The sequence below is a fragment of the Balaenoptera borealis genome, assembly GCF_965194805.1.
Source record: "Balaenoptera borealis genome assembly, chromosome: 11".
In the NCBI taxonomy this organism is placed as follows: domain Eukaryota; kingdom Metazoa; phylum Chordata; class Mammalia; order Artiodactyla; family Balaenopteridae; genus Balaenoptera; species Balaenoptera borealis.
Window position 1 is genome coordinate 80,372,507 of NC_138868.1, and position 17,804 is coordinate 80,390,310.

The 17,804-nt window shown below is 36.2% G+C and overlaps 1 protein-coding gene across 1 annotated transcript; it reads right to left on the minus strand.

Moving 5' to 3' along the window:
• Positions 1–540: 540 nt before the first annotated feature.
• Positions 541–15,929, minus strand: MMP3 (matrix metallopeptidase 3). The gene is made up of 10 exons (XM_082339971.1): positions 8,163–15,929; positions 7,147–7,391; positions 6,908–7,056; positions 6,658–6,783; positions 6,112–6,276; positions 5,781–5,925; positions 4,753–4,886; positions 4,303–4,462; positions 3,095–3,198; positions 541–2,162 (listed from the first exon to the last, which is right to left on the minus strand). Exons 1-10 carry the CDS (start codon positions 8,271–8,273, stop codon positions 2,062–2,064), a joined length of 1,440 nt encoding a protein of 479 aa, XP_082196097.1. The 5' UTR covers positions 8,274–15,929; the 3' UTR covers positions 541–2,061.
• Between the last annotated feature and the right edge of the window lie 1,875 nt (positions 15,930–17,804).

The following is a 17,804-nucleotide window of genomic DNA, read 5'->3' on the forward strand; positions in this document are numbered from 1 at the left end:
TTTAGTTAATTTTTAAAATAAAGAAATGTTCAATCCCCGGCAAAATATTGTTATTTATTAGGGTTCCATCTTAAAATCTCTCATATGGTGTGTCTTATACTCATGGTTTTAAGAACAATCTAAATGCTGAAAAATCCCATATATTTATATCTTCTCTCTCTTTTAAAAATATTGAGATATAATTTACATATAACATTGTATTAGTTTTAGGTGTACAGCATAATGATTTGCTATATGTATACATTGCAAAATAATTACGACAATAAGTTTAGTTAACATCCATCACCAAACATAATTACTGTATCTTCTCTTTTGAGTTCTAGACTAATTTACCTCATGGTCTTACTTGGAAATCTCTCAGACATTTCAAAAATTGGCAAAACTGAGCAATTCTTCCTAACTCATCAACGCTTATGCTCAAGGAAGCTATCTGGGAATTATTCTGGCAACATTTCCTCTCTTAAACTCCATATCTGAGCCATCATAGAGTTCTGTGGTCAATCATATATATATATATATATATATATATATATATATATATATATATATGTATTCCTGTCTCTGACTCTCCACTGTGACCACTTTAGTCCAAACCATCATCTTCTCACCAAGTTTTCACGTCTTCCTTCAAAACCTTCTCCAATGCCATTCCCCCAAAACTTCTTCTAAAACCACCCAGATCAAAGTAGATCCTCCTATTATTCTATCAAAGAAGCCTAATTTTTTTCCTTTTTAACTCTTACTAAAATTACAGTTACATGTTCATGTTTGTCACTATTTGCATATATTCTTTCTTGCTGGATTATAATCTCAATGAGGCAGGGACTGTGTCCATTTTCTCAGGCTCCTATGCCCACAACCTAGCACAATGCCTGACACACGGAATATGATTAAAAGATTATTCTCAAATGAATTAATAATTTACAGCATGAATGAGCTCTTACTGTGTAGCAGATACCGTGTTACACTTATTACTTAGGAGTGGCAAACCAGTTTTAGGATATGCAGTTGTCCATGGGCTTGTGGGCATGGACAGATACAAAATGAGTACAGGAGGATATTTTCATGTGCGAATAGGGGGAATATGAGCACATTTGTTGGCTAAGGCAGGGAAAGGGGTTCCATTGATGGAATATAAGTAAAATATAAGTAAAAGCAAAAGATGAACAACAGGTTTATTTCCCCACCTGAATAATGAAGTATGTGAACTAGGTGATTTGCTATAATTATAGGATTCTGCTTCACAACTTTTTTTTTTTTAAACATCTTTATTGAAGTGTAATTGCTTTACAATGGTGTGTTAGTTTCTGCTTTATAACAAAGTGAATCAGTTATACATATACATATGTTCCCATATCTCTTCCCTCTTGCATCTCCCTCCCTCCCACCCTCCCTATCCCACCTAGAATCTAAGAAAAAAAAAAAAAAAAAAGGGTCATGAAGAACCTAGTGGCAAGACGGGAATAAAGACACAACTTTTTTCAGAGCCTGCCCTATAAGGTGACAACTTCCCTAGATCTTTCTCCTTAGGTATGTCAGGAACACATACGATGCCTGGTTGGTGGAAATAGCATCTCTTTTGTAGGGTACCTGGGGAGGGCAAGTGGCAGATTGTTTCCAGTTCTGGATGAGCCCATTGTGAGGTCCCAGCTGTGGAGATCCTAATCCTGCCACCTCTACTGTCTCCTGCTCAGTCCACAATGCGCCCAAGATTGTGAGGACAACTCGTCCTTGAAACAAACAAAACAATAAAATAAAATAACTGACAACTCGTCTTTATTAAATAATAAGAAAATATTCTATATAAAGTCACTTGTCTGTTGCACAAGTGCTTCTTCCTTCCCTGTGGGAGGCTACCCCATGTGAGCAAAGTGCAAACACACAGCCCATTTGAATGCCCTGAAATTTGTGAAGCTAACAGGCAAGACACACCAGCTCACACTCTCATTCTCAGTCACTGCACACACAGGAGAAAATGAACCATTTCAGTTCACAGAGACTTAGGTGAAGAGATATCAGCTTCATTTAGAATTCACATATTATGCCTTCTAAGCATCTCTCCTAACAATTCAACCAGCTGTTACTCTTCAAAACATGTGTCACTTTCTTTGCATTTGGGTCAAACTCCAACTGCGAAGATCCATTGAAGAAATAGAAAAACCCTGCAAATACAGACAGGGGAAATAGTGAGATATTTTTTCCAATAAATAAATTTGGCAAAGTACAAAACTCATAATAATAGATACCTAAAAGCAGAAAGTGTTTATAGAATTAGACTACTTGCCAGGGACTACGTTAAACATTTTACATGATGTTTTTTCATTTATTTCTGCAACAATCCTAAGAGGCATGTATATCTAACTCCATTTTACAGATGAAGAAGTTGAGGTTCAGACAAATTTAGATGTTTGCCCAAGGTCACTCAACAGGGAAAGAATGGAGATGGCACTCATCTTCAGCTCTGTCTGACAGCAAAATCATGCTCTGAGTTATTAGGTTATTCTGCTTGCAGTCAGATAAAATTCTCTGCATCTTTGGAAACTGTGGTATCTTTAAGCTTTTTCTTCCCAATACTCCTCCTCCCCTTTCCTCATGAGGCAACCTGAGGGGCATTTCTGGCCTCAGAGAGGCACAGGGACTCTTTCAGAGCCAGATGATCCTTTATGGCTCTGCCATCATGGTGCTCAGATTACCTTTCAATAAAGATCATCTATCCCTCCACCCATCTATCCCTGAGGAGGAAAAAAAATCTTTTTTTAGACTTTGGGCTCATGGAAAGTTAAATATTGGCAACTGACTGACTACTCAGGAAAGACAGAGAAAATCTCCCTGGGAATTAGTAGCAGCAGTGGGATAGAGAAAGCCAGCTGGTCAGTGTTAAACTTGGCCACACCACTTGAGGGAATTTTTATATAGCTTATTATATGAGGTAGTCATATAATTGATATGAAATTCATAAGTTGAAATTTAGGGTTGAGAGGAGGAACCTGGTTAAAGAAAACTGTTATGAAATATTATTTCAATTTTCCTCTTCCCTCTGATACTATAGACTGTTTCAAGTGCCCCACTGCCAACAAAATAAGGGTCCTCTTACCAAATGCTTCAAAAACAGCATCCACCTCTGGGTCAACCCCTGGGAAGTCTTCCACTATTTGCTTGGGAAAGCCTGGTTCCATGGATTGTCTCTTCTCATCAAATCTGCACCGAGTAAAAGAAAAAAAGCTCAGCATTGCATGGAGGTCATGTCACCAAAATTCGTAAATCATGTTAGGTTTAATGTGGAATTCTAACAAACTTTCCAAGTACTGCAAATAAATGTCAGACATGTTTAGTGCTACAGAAATGTGTGACTTTAATGGTACTGCAAACTTAGCTCTTAAAACCTCTACCAGAAACAGAGGTAACACCCTGATCTAGCAGATGCTGTTTGTTACCATATTTCTTAGGTCTGGACAGAAAGAATCTTAATCATCCTTCTATCACAAAGATATGAACATAAAGTGAATTCAATCATTCATCTAAAATACAAATTTGAAGTTCTCTATCATACTTTGTACATATATGTTGTCCCTACCCTGCACATCTGGATTTCCTATGGCAGTCTCCTATGAAAAGGGATTGGGACAAGAAGCAAAGCACAGTAAGTGCATCTTTGATTGTTGGCTGGACCTTGGTTGGTCCGCCCAGATCTCAGAGTCTGGGCAGATAGCCCAAGAATTAGCCTCTCTGAGAGTCCTATATAGCTAGACTGTTATTACCTGTCATCCTCTTAGGCAGAGGTAATGAATGGGTGAGGCTAAGGGAAGCCCTTGAGAATCACATAGTACAGTTGGGAAATCAAGACAGACACTCAAACAATGAGTGGATTATAAGACAAAGGGAAAAGAATGATTTTCCTGTGGCCTGGATTCGCAGGGCTTCTTTCAAAAAAGAAAAGTACAGTTGGGTTTGGAATGCAGCAGGGAAAGCTTCATGGAAGTAGTGGGACTTGAGCCAGGACTTGGAGGATGGGCAGGGTTTGTGTCGGTGGAGGAGAAAGGAGAACACTCCAGGCGGATGGGTCAACAACACAAAGGGAAGCTCCAGCTTATTGTACATGTGACTCAAAACAGGAGAGCTTAAGAAATGCCTGTTATCAGGCACTGCTATATTTGAAAGTAAGTACTTCCCCACAGTTGTCTAAAGCCCCACCGTTCCTATTGTGAGGGACGCAGGTCTAAGAGTAAGGCGGGGGATTTCCTTAGAGAAAGAAAATAATTTCCCTAATTAGGATCATACAAAGTCATTCCAATCAAATTTTACCTCCAGTATTTGTCCTCTACAAAGAAGTATGTTTTCTTCTTTTCCTTATCAGAAAAGGCTGCATCTATTTTCCTTATTGTTGAAGGAAAACCCAGGGTATGGATGTCTCTTGGGTAACCTGCTTGCACCTCATTTCCTCTGATGGCCCAGAACTGACTTCCTGTGGTTTTTTTTAAAAAATCACAATCACTTTGAATCTATAACAGATATCTTTGGTTTTAGAAATACTTCTTAGCATCTTTAATTTTCATAGTAAAAGGGAAGCCAGAATTTTAGATTTAGTCACCAGCTCAAAATAGACATTAAACAAAAATTTGCAGCTTGAATGAATGAACACAGACCAAATGAGGGAATTTACAACTCTGAGCAATTTCCAGTTAAACTCTTAATCAATTTTCCAGTGAGAGGCTTTATTTCAGCAAGTTAAAGAAATTATTATATAATAATTACCTTTAAAAATGAAAACGCTGTCTTTGCTAATAACTTCATATGCAGCATCTATGCCTGAAGGAAGAGATGGCCAAAACGAAGAGATCAAATGAAATTCAGGTACAAGTGTCCTGAAGGATTTGCGCCAAAAATGTCTGAAAAATATGTAAAAAGAAATGAAAATTGAAAGAAGTCTTTCACCTTTCAGCATATTTTCTTCATTGTCCTGTCTCACACATCTTCCCCCATTCCCACATCCTCTAGGCTCGATGACAGACAGAAATCAGGTATGTTGTCACTGGGGAAAAATCTTTCCTTTTTTTCCAGAAGATTGCACTGGACCTGTTGCCGTAGGATTCCAGAGTAATGTCTTCTGTGAAAGGAAAGTTATCTTACAATGCAAATTAATCAGCTGACTGTAACCTTTAAATATCTACAATTCATGCAAAACAATATATATATTATACCATCATTTATATTTTCAAAAAGATAGACAGATGTGTGTGTATGTATACGTGCATGTAAGTATAGTTTTATATATACACAGAACAATTCTGGAAGGATATTTAAGAGTTCATCACTATGGATGAAGATAGGGAGAACTGAGGAACTAAGAGTCAATGATGTGGTGATGACTTCCTTTTAACTTTCTTTCCACTTGTGCAGTTTTATCATGTGCATATTTATCCAGCAGTGAGTAAATTAATTGATTAAATGTAATGGTATCCTGGTATCATTTTTAAAGGAAGTAAAGATAAAATTCTGATTCTAAAGTTCTACTTGTGCCTTTTGAAAAGCAACTGTAACTTATAACATTTGGGAATGACAATTACAGGGTAAAAATCAAATCATCCTAAGTCTTTGAAAATGAACTTGACAATTTTAGGAAAATGTGGAAAGTGAAGCATCAGAAAGATTCTAAGTTCAGAGCAAAATTTTTTGTTTTAAATATTTAAAAATCCCTATCAAGTTTCTGTTTGTTTTCCTCGCTAAGCATTGTATAGATACATCAAAAGAATAGATAGGAAAATATAGTTTTCTGGTCTGACCTGTCTTTAAAGAACAGAATTTCTCCCCTCAGAGTGCTGACTGCATCAAAGGACAAAGCAGGATCACATGTGGCTGGTGTGCCAGGTTCTGGAGGCACAGATTCTGTGGGCACCACAGGGTCATCTGGAGAAGCTGTCGGAGGTCCTAAAGGGAACAGATATGAGGATGCAAACATTAGAAGAAATGTGATTCTTCTGTCAATTTATATCCTTTCCAAACATTCTCAAAGTGCTTTGAGTTAAATTACAAATGCTTTATGCAGCATTTTGAAGCTTTCCTGAAGACCGTCATTGCAAAGTTACAATGCCTAATTTTTCCAGCATCACTCACCATACAGGGACTGAATGCCATTCACATCATCTTGAGAAAGGTGGAACCGAGTCAGGTCTGCGAATGGCTTGTAGACTGGATACATCAAAGCTTCACTGTTGGTCGAGTGTTGGAGACCCAGGGAATGGCCAAGTTCATGGGCAGCAACGAGGAATAAATTGATCCCTATTTAAGAAATCACAAATAATAGTTACTCATTCCTTAAATACATGTACATTACACAGATCAGCTGTGTATTATATTTGTTTACTTCCTGGAAACACACAGTGCTTCCCCCCTCTTTTTTTTTCTTTTGGTTAATTGATCAATTGACTGAGTACACCTAATGGAAAGCCAAGTGTTTTTCAAGGCTCATTCTTGAAATCAATCTCTGGGACAAAGTATCCAGCCATATCCAATTACTCCCATCTCCAGCCTGATTCTGCTGATTCTTGACCCATTGGAAATCCATAACACCCCATTTCTTCAGTATTCTTAGCTATTAAGAGTTCTCCAAGTTAAAACAAAAATCAACACTGAAATCATTCTGAGAGATGTATAACTAACCTGATGTATCCTTTGTCCATTTTTCATCATCATCAAAGTGAGCATCTCCATAAATCCCTGGCCCAGGTGGATAGGCGTGAGCCAAAACTTTTCCAGGTCCATCAAAAGGGCTAAAGTCTCCATGTTCTAAGAGAGAAAAAAATTTTTATTGGCAAGATTAGTAATTAGGATCTCTCTGGAATCTTTTCTAATGAAACAACAACAGATAAAATTTTGCATGGGTTTTTTTTTCCTTGTTTTTGTTTTTTACCTCGAACTGCAAAAATTATCATTATGTCTGCCTCTCCTTCATTGATCCTGGAGAATGTAAATGGAGTCACCTCCTCCCAGACTGCCAGAGCTTTCTCAATGGCAGAATCAACAGCATCTCTTGGCAAATCCAGTGTATAATTCACAATCCTGTATGAAAAAAAATTGAAGATACTATTTCTCCTGTGATAGTGATTTATAAACCTCAGTATTATGTCAAAATCTCTTTGGACCCATTACCTGTAAGTGAGGTGAGTTTTCCTCCACTTGGGCATGCCAGGAAAGGTGCTGAAGTGACCAACGTCAGGAACCCCACATCTGGGCTTGTGTATCACCTCCAGAGTGTCAGAGTCCAGCTTCCCTGTCACTTCCAACCCCAGGAACCTCTGCATTTCTTGTATTTTTTTAACTACAGGACCACTGTCCTTTCTTCTAACAAACTGTTTCACATCCTTTTCAAGGTTGTAGTAGTTTTCGAGGTATTGCTAGCAGAAACATAAGTATAGTTTTTAGGTCATTCTTATGATTTTTAGTGGTTTATGGTAAACTTGTACAGTTGCTCACTTAATCTATTTGAAATATTCCTCTAGTTTATTGAAATCAAAGTAAGTGTCATATTTGTTTAATTCTTCAATTGCAGACTCCTCCTCACTTTCATTTTATCTTTGTAACAGAATATCTCTGCAGCTTATTTTACTACCAAAGCAATGAAAATTGCAATGAATTGGAAAATCAAGATAATTATCCAGGGAACTTAAAGGAGAAAAACAAAACAAACTTTCTTGTGCATAATTGTATATTTCAGCTACATTTACTCAATTTTCCATTTTATGCTTCTCACAAGGACCTGGCTTGAGAAAAAAACTTAGACAAATCTCTATGTCTAAACATGACACCAGAAATAAAAACATCCATCTAACTTTATATTGGATTAAAATACCTACAGAAGTTCCAAAGCAAGATATATTTCATATACTCTACACTTGCTAATCATGTGTCTTAAGCAGTGCTGCTAGTAAGGTGGCTTTGATCTTAGGAAATTACCTAATATCTCTGGCTTTTGTTTCTTCTGGCATCAAAAGAGGAGTCCAAACAGGTGATACTGAGACCCTCTCCACGTACAACACTCTATAACTCTCTGCCTTTGAACTTCTTATACATTAAGTTCAAACAATTCTGTGAGTTTTATAAATAGAAAGCAGAGAGGGTTTCCACTTGGCCCTGTCAGGGAGCGTGAGGGCTGGCTCCTTAATTACCTGAACAAGGTCCATGCTGTCATCCTTGTCCTTTGCAGCTCTGTCCAATGGATAGGCTGAGCAAACTGCCACACATAGCAACAGCAGAACTGGAAGATTCCTCACTTCCATTGACTTTTCTCAGCTCTCTGTTGTCTTAATGCCTTGCTCTCTGCTTATCTTCTTCTAGGTTAACGGTCTGGAGTCCGACTTTTATAGGGTGACAATGTTTGTTTAGATCACCCACACACAGCTTGACTCATGATTGCTTTCCTATGAATGGCAGCAGGACCATTTCCAAAAATTCCAAATCCAAAATAGGATGATACAACCTACTTTACTAATTTCTCTCAACCTTTCCAATTTTGCAAGTCAAAAGAGTGATTAATCTCCAGGAAATGCTTCCTGTCTTGGTAAGAAGAAAACTGGGGCATTTTTTTTTATTCTGGAAAAAAAAGTGACTGGAATTTACTAGATAGTTTATGTTTGTGGATTTGAGAAGTAGGATGACATGGTAAAAAAGTCAGAATTCTGTAGAACTTTTAAATGTAATTTTAATTTAAGAAGAACATATTTAAAATCAAATGTAATAAGATATAAGTAAATGCAAGGCTGTACATAAATAGCTGCAGTCTATACTATTAAATTCTGTAAAAACAGAAGAAATACTATCTAGAATAAAATTGAAAGGGAAATTCACTTTTTGAGCCTTTGATTTGAAATACCTATTGTCACATTCTGCTTGGATTTGTTAGTCCTTGAGGAGGAGATGCTCATGGGAAGGATGCTCATTCCTCAAGATTTTGAGGAAGAAGGACACATATCCATTTTCTTTTGGTTGGTCTTAATTCTGTACCCAATTTATTAATGGGTGATGGACCTGTAATAGCTACTCCACAAATACTCAAAGAATTGATATAAATTACTTTGTTCACTAGACTGAAATTCTTCTCTGTCTTATCTCCTACTCTTTTCTTATTCTCTTTCAATCTCTTTTCTTCCTCCCTAAATTCAAATTTGTAGATATTTTAAAGTTAAAAAAAAAGCCATCCTAAATTCTTGTCCCTTGCTTATCATTTTTCTCTTCTCTTCTCCTCCTTTTTTTCCTTTTTCTTTTCCTTCCCTTCCCTTTCCTACCTTTTCTTTCTTTTTCTTTGTCAACTAGAGTACTGCTCACATCACTTGTGTGAAATAAATGCTGGTAAGGAAGACCTTAAACTTTCCCAGAAGAAGAAACTTTGTTAAACACTTTACATACAATCCTCCTGCCACCTGCCACCCACCTATCTCCCTACCAACCTCACTTCCTATATCCTTAGAAAAATAAATCAAAAAAGAAACTCAAAAGGAATGCAAGTGGGAGGAAGCAAAACTTACACTTATTAAACATTTACTAAGTGCACAAACTTTTATTTATCACCACACTTTGTTTTTTCTTTGTTTGCTTGCTTATTTGTTTACTAAGAGCAGAATATCCTGGGAGTGAGAATTAAATAAAATGATGAATAAAAATGTGCACTTAATGAACATTTAATAAGTGTACATTTTGATTTCTCCCACTTGCATCCCTTTTGCATTTTCCTTTTTTGCTTTACTTTTTGTGTGTTTTTAAAGAAATATTGGAGATGTTTCACTCAATATTTATAGAAGATGTAATAGGATTCCTCAGTGGTTGTAACCTGTAGCTGGAGGTTTCCAGATGCCTAACGACCAGTTGGCAGGGGGTTATACGGTACATTTAAGCATCCATTTTTAGGCTAGATTCTGTTCAAAGACACCTCAAAGCTAGAGTTCTATATTCCTTAGTGTCTTGTTTCATTTTGACTGAGATAAGGGTAAAATACTTGTTTACACTGATGTCAGGGCAGCTAAGGGGGTTGGAGTGGTAAGGGCTTGTACCAGGAAGAAACAATGAAGTCAGGCAGAAAAGGCAGTGAGAAATTAAAAGAAGAGCTGTGACATCCACAATTGTCAATTCCTTCTAAATTAAGGGTTTTACTTTGTAAATTTTCTCTGCTAGCATAATTTATAAAACATTTTTTAAATTTAGAGGGAAACTTGACAGACTTTATGTTTATTTTCCCAACTATTCAAAAGTGATTGACAAAAGAGGCCATCTTTTTCCTGAGAAAATCACAAGTTTGCCAATGCAGAACTTTGTCATCTTTTAAAACAGACTTCTCTGAGAGGTCTTCCTTGAGCCCCAGGAAGAGTTCATTACTTATTTCTTAACAGTATATGTACCTTCCTGATTTTTCATACTGAACTGTAGTGTAATGGTTTACTTATCTGCCTCCCCATATTACTGTAAATTCTTGAGGGTAGGGACTGTTTCCCATTTATTTCTGTACTCCTAATACTTAGGGTGGGGCCTTGCATACAGCAGGAACCTCAAAATTTGGTAGAGAATTAATTAATATATTAATTATGAATGAAAGGCTCACAGCAAAAGTCAAACAGGTAAATGAAAAGTTAAAAATTTCACAAATGATGCATATCTAAATTCCTATATCTTACATGTCATATTTACTAAATACCCTAATAACTGATTTATTTTATTTTATTTTCATAGAAAAAGTTTCAAGCTATCCTCTTAAGTCTCTCTAATAAGAGAATAAATAAAAGACTTATATACTTAAAATACTTATTCTTACATCTATTGAACACCCAAACTAAGACTGTGGAATCAAGGAGTTTTCTGACAATGAATGAGATAGTTTGAATTTTGTGGATTAAATTTTAAAAGAGAACAGATTAATGCAAAGGAATAGGCAAATTACACAGTAACTGAGTGAAGGAAGGAAGGGAAGGAAGAGGAAGGAAGGAAAGAAGGAAGGAAAGACAAAATGGAGGAAGGAAGAGGGGAGGGAAGGAGAAAGGGAAAGGGAAAGAAGGGAAAAAAGAAGGAAAAAGAGTAAGAAAGAGTAAATATTGGCTTGGCCAAAAAGTTCGTTCTGATTTCTCTGTCGAAATTTTTAGCCAACCCAATACATCAAATGTAGAGGGGAGTTGTGAACACTAGGTAAAAAATGGGCTTTTTCTACACAGGAAGGAAAATGACTGTTCCACAGAACAATCATTTGTCATACGGTGAAATATATACAAGGGTCAGAATGGGTGCTTTTGTAAATCTAACCTCCAGGGATCAGAGGTCTAGAAGTAAACTTAAATCTGATCCAAACTTAGATTCAAAAGCAGGCAGTTAGTCCAAGTAACATTCTGTCTCATAACTTTTCACTTTTGTCTTCCTATTTATCATGATTCTCCATGACTAATCAGATGAGATAACACATGATCCTTGCTACCTCCAGCTGATATATCATTCTTTCAGGTATTCATTCATTTCTCAAGTGTCTGAGTCTTAAATGCTTCAGAATAAACAAAGTAAGACTGTAGATTTGGAGATAATATTTAAATGAGAAATATAGAAAAAAAAGTGACCAAATTAGCTACTTAAAAATAGGAAAGAAGGAAGGATGAGATGACAGAATGAAGGAATGAATGAAGGAGAAAAGGATATAATCTCATAGAGGAGATGACCTCTGCATAAGATTTTATAAGAAATAAAGAAAGAAGCTGTACCGGAAATATGCAGAAGAAAAGCTGTTTAGTTTAGAAAAAGCCCAAGGTAAAGCCACAAATAAGTGAAGCCTGAAATGATTTGGACATAGAGGAAAATCCAGGAACAGGATAAACAACCATACAGAGTCAAGAAAATTTAGAGTCTATACGTAAAATGGCAAAGGGTTAATTTTTTATTGAAGTGAAAAATGTGTGAAGGGGAATAATGAAAAATGAAAAATAAAGTTATGGGAAGACAGATTGAAGCTCATTGTGGAAAGCCATTAGCCTGCAGCTAAGATGTTTAGTTTATTTAATTTATTTTACAGCAAGTCCCCTACATATGAACCTTCAGGTTGAGAACTTTCAAAGATGCGAACATGCGTTCCATCAACGTCAGGCGTGAGTGAAATTGCAGCTTGCCCTCCCTCTCCTATTGCTGACCATCTTTCAGCTCTACCATCTCCCACCTCCTCTCCCTCCTCCAGTCAGTAACTCTTCTTGCCCATTCACTCGATGCCAGCCTCTTTATGGCAGCTATTGTACTGTACTGCTGTACTTTCCAAGGTACTGTACTGTAAGATTAAAAATGTTTTCTTTATTTTTTGTGTTTGTTTGATTTTATGTATTATTTGTGCGAAAAGAATTATAAACCTATTACAGTACAGTACTATATAGCTGACTGTGTTAGTTGGGTACCTAGGCTAACTTTGTTGGACTTATGAACAAATTGGACTTATGAACGCACTCTCAGAACGGAACTCGTTAGTATGTAAAGGGAATTACTGTAGATGTTTAGTTGATTTTGTTGGTGATGGAAAGCCATGTTTCTACAAAATACATTCAATTAAATTTTTTACATTTCAATAAAATTTTATATTTTTACTATAGAAAATTTAAAATATAGAAAAAAGTTAGAGGAAAATAAATCATTTACATTCAAGCTGCTAGGAGGAAAACACTATTAACACTTTACTGTACTTTTGATTTTTTAATACCTGTGTATACTTTTTTATATCATGCTGATCATGGAAAAGTTATAAAATTTTATCTATTTTTTTTCCACAAAACTGAATCTCATCAGCCAAAAATAAGCACTAATAAGGTGATGTATTCCCTCTGCATTATAGAATAAAACATGCTGCTTATGGGTTTCTTAAAATGTACATTTTTCATGGTTGAAATCAGATCATATATGCTAATTTTTATGTCTGTTTTCCACAGAAACATTCAAACATTTTAGTTGGAATGTGAACTAGAGTAGAAATAGGGAATTGAGAACAGATAATATTTGCACGTGGAATGACTATCTTTTTCATTTATAAAAGCCTAATGACTCAGATCACTCAACAGGAGGGGTAAGTGTGTTGAAATCCATTATTCAAATTCCTTAGCAATAACAATGGCCATTATGTGACTCCAGGCAACTCTGATTTTATGGAAAGAAGGAGAGCATTTTGTAATATTCTTGGCATAATTATTTCAATTGTGCAAACAAATAACAAAGTTTTTAGTGGTACTCCAATGGGCAGTATATTTCATCTGATTGTAGGATATAAAATGTTGCTCGAGAAACACTTTTTTTCATATGATGATTAGAGTAGAAGCAGAAGGGAAATAGGTGTGAGAAGCAGCATGGACCAAGCATAACCCCATACTGCCAAATCCACCTGACAAGTCACCTTTCAGTTAGAAAACTGCAAACAAACCAAGAAAAGATAGCTCTGTTAAACTTTTTAGAGCCTGAACTATGCATTCTGGAATTGTTCATTTTGAGTCAGTTGGCAATTGTATGTCTTTATGTAATTTTCCAAGGGTGGTTCAGGAGAAATTTACTGATTCTAGCATATCTGAGCATCTCTTTTGTTAACCTCTCTTATGGAAGATATCGTGGATGGGTATGCAACTTTACGGTCACAATTTCTTTTCTCTCTTCCAGAATCAACATCCATCCAATAGAGATGTAGCTTCAGTGTTTTCTCATTCATAGAAAAATAAATGTCCTTGTCTCTGATCAGACATTTGAGGAAAAAAATATATTTCTAGTTCTTTCAAACGACCATAAGTTCCTGAGGTTTCATATGATAAACATAGATAAGCAATCTTTTGTTTTATCCAATATAGCTTCTCTGTCCTTATAAACAGTGGAAAAATGTATTCTAAAAGAGCAACTTTGTTTTCAATGTTATAACTTCTTTTTTTCCTTGCATTTTATGTGCTGTAGTGCAAGTTTGGGAAAGACTACTTCAGTGGCTACTAGCCAGTGTCTTCTTTTTTTAAAAGAACTATTAAATATACATATATATATAATTTTCTAATTATATATAGTTTTGTGCTTTACATTTAGGTCTGTGATTCATTTTGAGCTAATTTTTGTGAAGAGTGTAAGACTGCATCTCAATTCAGTTTTTTCCATGTGCATTTCCAGTTGTCCCAGCACCATTTGTTGAAAATACTATCTTTGCTCCATTGCATTGCCTTTGATCCTTTGTCAAAGATCAGTTGACTATATTTATGTGAATCTATATCTGGGCTCTCTATTCTGTTTCATTGATCTATTTATCTATTCTTTTACCCATACCACACTGAGTTGATTACTGTAGCACATTGTCCTCCTTCAACACTGTGTTGGCTATTCTGGATCTTCTGCCTCTCAATATAAACTTTAGTATTAGTTTGTTATACCCAAAAAATAACTTGCTGGGATTTTGATTGAGGCCATTTGTTTTCTCAGACTGAAAATTTTCCCATTTAATGTTTTTTGTAAGATAAGTGAAAACATTGGAACATTGCTTCTGTGAGATTTATCTGGCAGTAGTGATTGAGGTGGATTAGAATAAAAAGAAAATAACATTGACTGGTTTATTATAATCATCTAAGTGAGCTGTAAGGGGAATCTGAAGGATTGCAGATATAAGTAAAAAGAATTGAGAATGGAAAGAGATGATACAGACAGAAAAGGGACAGGAAGGATAAAAAAGGCATAACATAAATCACAGCAAGATCCTTTTTGACCCAACTCCTAGAGAAATGGAAATAAAAACACAAATAAACAAATGGGACCTAATGAAACTTAAAAGCTTTTGCACAGCAAAGGAAACCATAAACAAGACCAAAAGACAACCCTCAGAATGGGAGAAAATATTTGCAAATGAAGCAACTGACAAAGGATTAATCTCCAAGATTTACAAGCAGCTCATGCAGCTCAATAACAAAAAAACAAACAACCCAACCCAAAAATGGGCAGAAGACCTAAATAGACATTTCTCCAAAGAAGATATACAGATTACCAACAGACACATGAAAGAATGCTCAACATCATTAATCATTAGAGAAATGCAAATCAAAACTACAATGAGATATCATCTCACACTGGTCAGAATGGCCATCATCAAAAAATCTAGAAACAATAAATGCTGGAGAGGGTGTGGAGAAAAGGGAAGCCTCTTGCACTGTTGGTGGGAATGTAAATTGATACAGCCACTATGGAGAACAGTATGGAGGTTCCTTAAAAAACTAAAAATAGAACTACCAAACGACCCAGCAATCCCACTACTGGGCATATACCCTGAGAAAACCATAATTCAAAAAGAGTCATGTACCACAATGTTCATTGCAGCTCTATTTACAATAGCCAGGACATGGAAGCAACCTAAGTGTCCATCATCAGATGAATGGATAAAGAAGATGTGGCACATATATACAATGGAATATTACTCAGGCATAAAAAGAAACGAAATGGAGGTATTTGTAGTGAGGTGGATGGAGTTAGAGTCTGTCATACAGAGTGAAGTAAGTCAGAAAGAGAAAAACAAATACAGTATGCTAACACATATATATGGAATCTAAGGGAAAAAAAAAAGGTAATGAAGAACCTAGTGGCAAGATGGGAATAAAGACACAGACCTACTAGAGAATGGACTTGGGGATATGGGGAGGGGGAAGGGTAAGATGTGACAGGGTGAGAGAGTGGCATGGACATATATACACTACTAAATATAAAATAGATAGCTAGTGGGAAGCAGTCACATAGCACAGGGAGATCAGCTCGGTGCTTTGTGACCACCTAGAGGGGTGGGATAGGGAGGGTGGGAGGGAGGGAGATGCAAGAGGAAGAGATATGGGAACATATGTATATGTATAACTGATTCACTTTGTTATACAGCAGAAACTAACACACCATTGTAAAGCAATTATACTCCAATAAAGATGTTTAAAAAAAAAAAAGGCATGGATGCCATTAATCTTGTAAAATGGGAAGAATTGAAACTAGTTCATCTACAGTTGAGGTTGAGTTCCTTTCTTTGTGACGTGGCAGGTCTCTCCCTGGTGTGGAGAAAAACAAAGACCAACCAAATGAGACCAAGCAATTGCTATTTATCCAGAGCTTGCTGTAGCAAGGGAGTCAGACACCAAAATGTGTGTTTTCACAGAGACTCAAAGCAGATAGACACATGGGAAACATTACGGTGTGGAAAAGGGAACTTTTCGTGTATATCCTGATTGAAAGCTATTGATCTGGGGATGCTGTAGGTGGGCTAACTAGAAGTGCGTATCCTGTGAAATTGGTTAGGAAATCCAATTGGATCCTCAGTTGGAAATGAGACAAAAATAAGGCCGTCAGTTTCTCAGAAAATCTTAGGCATTTTAGATTGATTATCACAGAAGTTGTCGTTTAGCCTCCTGGATTGTCACTAGAGATATCAATCTAGCTTCCTGCACTTACAACAAGCTGGCTTCCTAGGTTGTTTATTGAAGATAAGGAGATTGGTTTCCTGGGCAGGTTGCTACAGGTAATAGATGAAAGTTTGGGGTATTTACACTTGGCTGAATTACTTTTTCTTTTGTTATCCATATATTTTTTGATTAAATTCTGGAATTTATAAGTGCTTTATTCTGCAGGTTAGGTCAAATATCTATAACCAGTGATACTCATTGCCCTGACAAATCTGTGTAATGATCCTAGGCACTGCTTTGCCACGGCTGAGACACTTCACCTTCTTATGAGTCATGATTTGTAATGTTGACACACCTTTTTGGATGGGTCATATTATGTAGGAAGGACAAAATGAAATTGTATTGTATAACTAAATTAGAGTTGGATATGTACCAAGGCAGAGCTAACTCATATAAACCTAGAGAGTATGTGTTGGTGTGCCAGCTTACTCTCCATTAAAGCTATACCATTAGAATAATGGAATAAAGGTTCTGAACTTTCATTATTTTATATACTTTTAGGTAATTAGTGTCTCTTACTCTTCTCAGAATGTGTAGTATGGTCAAACAGGTATGTATCAGAACTCTCTTTTAAGAAAGGAGAAAGCTACTATATATTGATTATCTACTATGAACCCAGCATGTTATATTATGTGTAATCTTTACACCCACATTACAAGGTAAATATCAGTATCCTCAGTTCACAGATGAAAAAATGGAGTTCAGAAAAGTTAAAACATTTGTTCAAGTTCACATACACAGTAAGTAGCAGAGATGATGCACATGTTGTTCAGTCAAAACCTATAAATCAAATAGAAACAAGAGTTTGTAGTGTCTTCAGACTAAATTAAATCTCTGCATTTCATCTATTTATAACACCATCTTAGCCTGGATCTAACCCTTTCCAAAAATTTTCTCTCTCAAATATTCATATTTTCAAAAACTAAATACTGGCTATGTCTATTATCCCAGTGTATGTCTCATAGTCTTCAATATTAGGGCCTCCTCTCATGAATTTCTGACGTTCTGACTTCCCTCTCCTCTTTCTAAGTCCAGTCTTTCCTGTCAATTATCTTTCACTTGTGCTGTCCATATGAAACCCAGTTAGGACAAATGTCTATGAGCAGTGAGTATGTGTTATTGAAATTCAAAAAACCAAAGTCTCCTCAGTCAGCAAGGTTGGTCAAAGTTCCAATTCCAGAAAACATCAGCAAAAATCTTGCTAGCCATGAATTCCTAAGTGCTCATTAAAAAAATCCAACTCTAAGGTTCTAAGCATAAACACACAATTCAGTACCTTTGTGGCCCAAAACACATTTCACAATCCTTCCTTCCTTTGAAAATCATATTTTCTGCAATTACAAGATTGGAACATACTGTTCCAAG

Excerpts from the sequence above, each read along its gene's own strand:
- MMP3 (XM_082339971.1), bottom strand. The coding sequence starts at position 8,273 with ATGGAAGTGAGGAATCTTCCAGTTCTGCTGTTGCTATGTGTGGCAGTT. Across the intron at positions 7,057-7,146 it reads AAAACTCACCTCACTTACAG|GATTGTGAATTATACACTGG; the intron begins GTAATGGGTCCA and ends TTTTTCATACAG. Across the intron at positions 4,463-4,752 it reads CAGCGTTTTCATTTTTAAAG|GAAGTCAGTTCTGGGCCATC; the intron begins GTAATTATTATA and ends AAAAAACCACAG.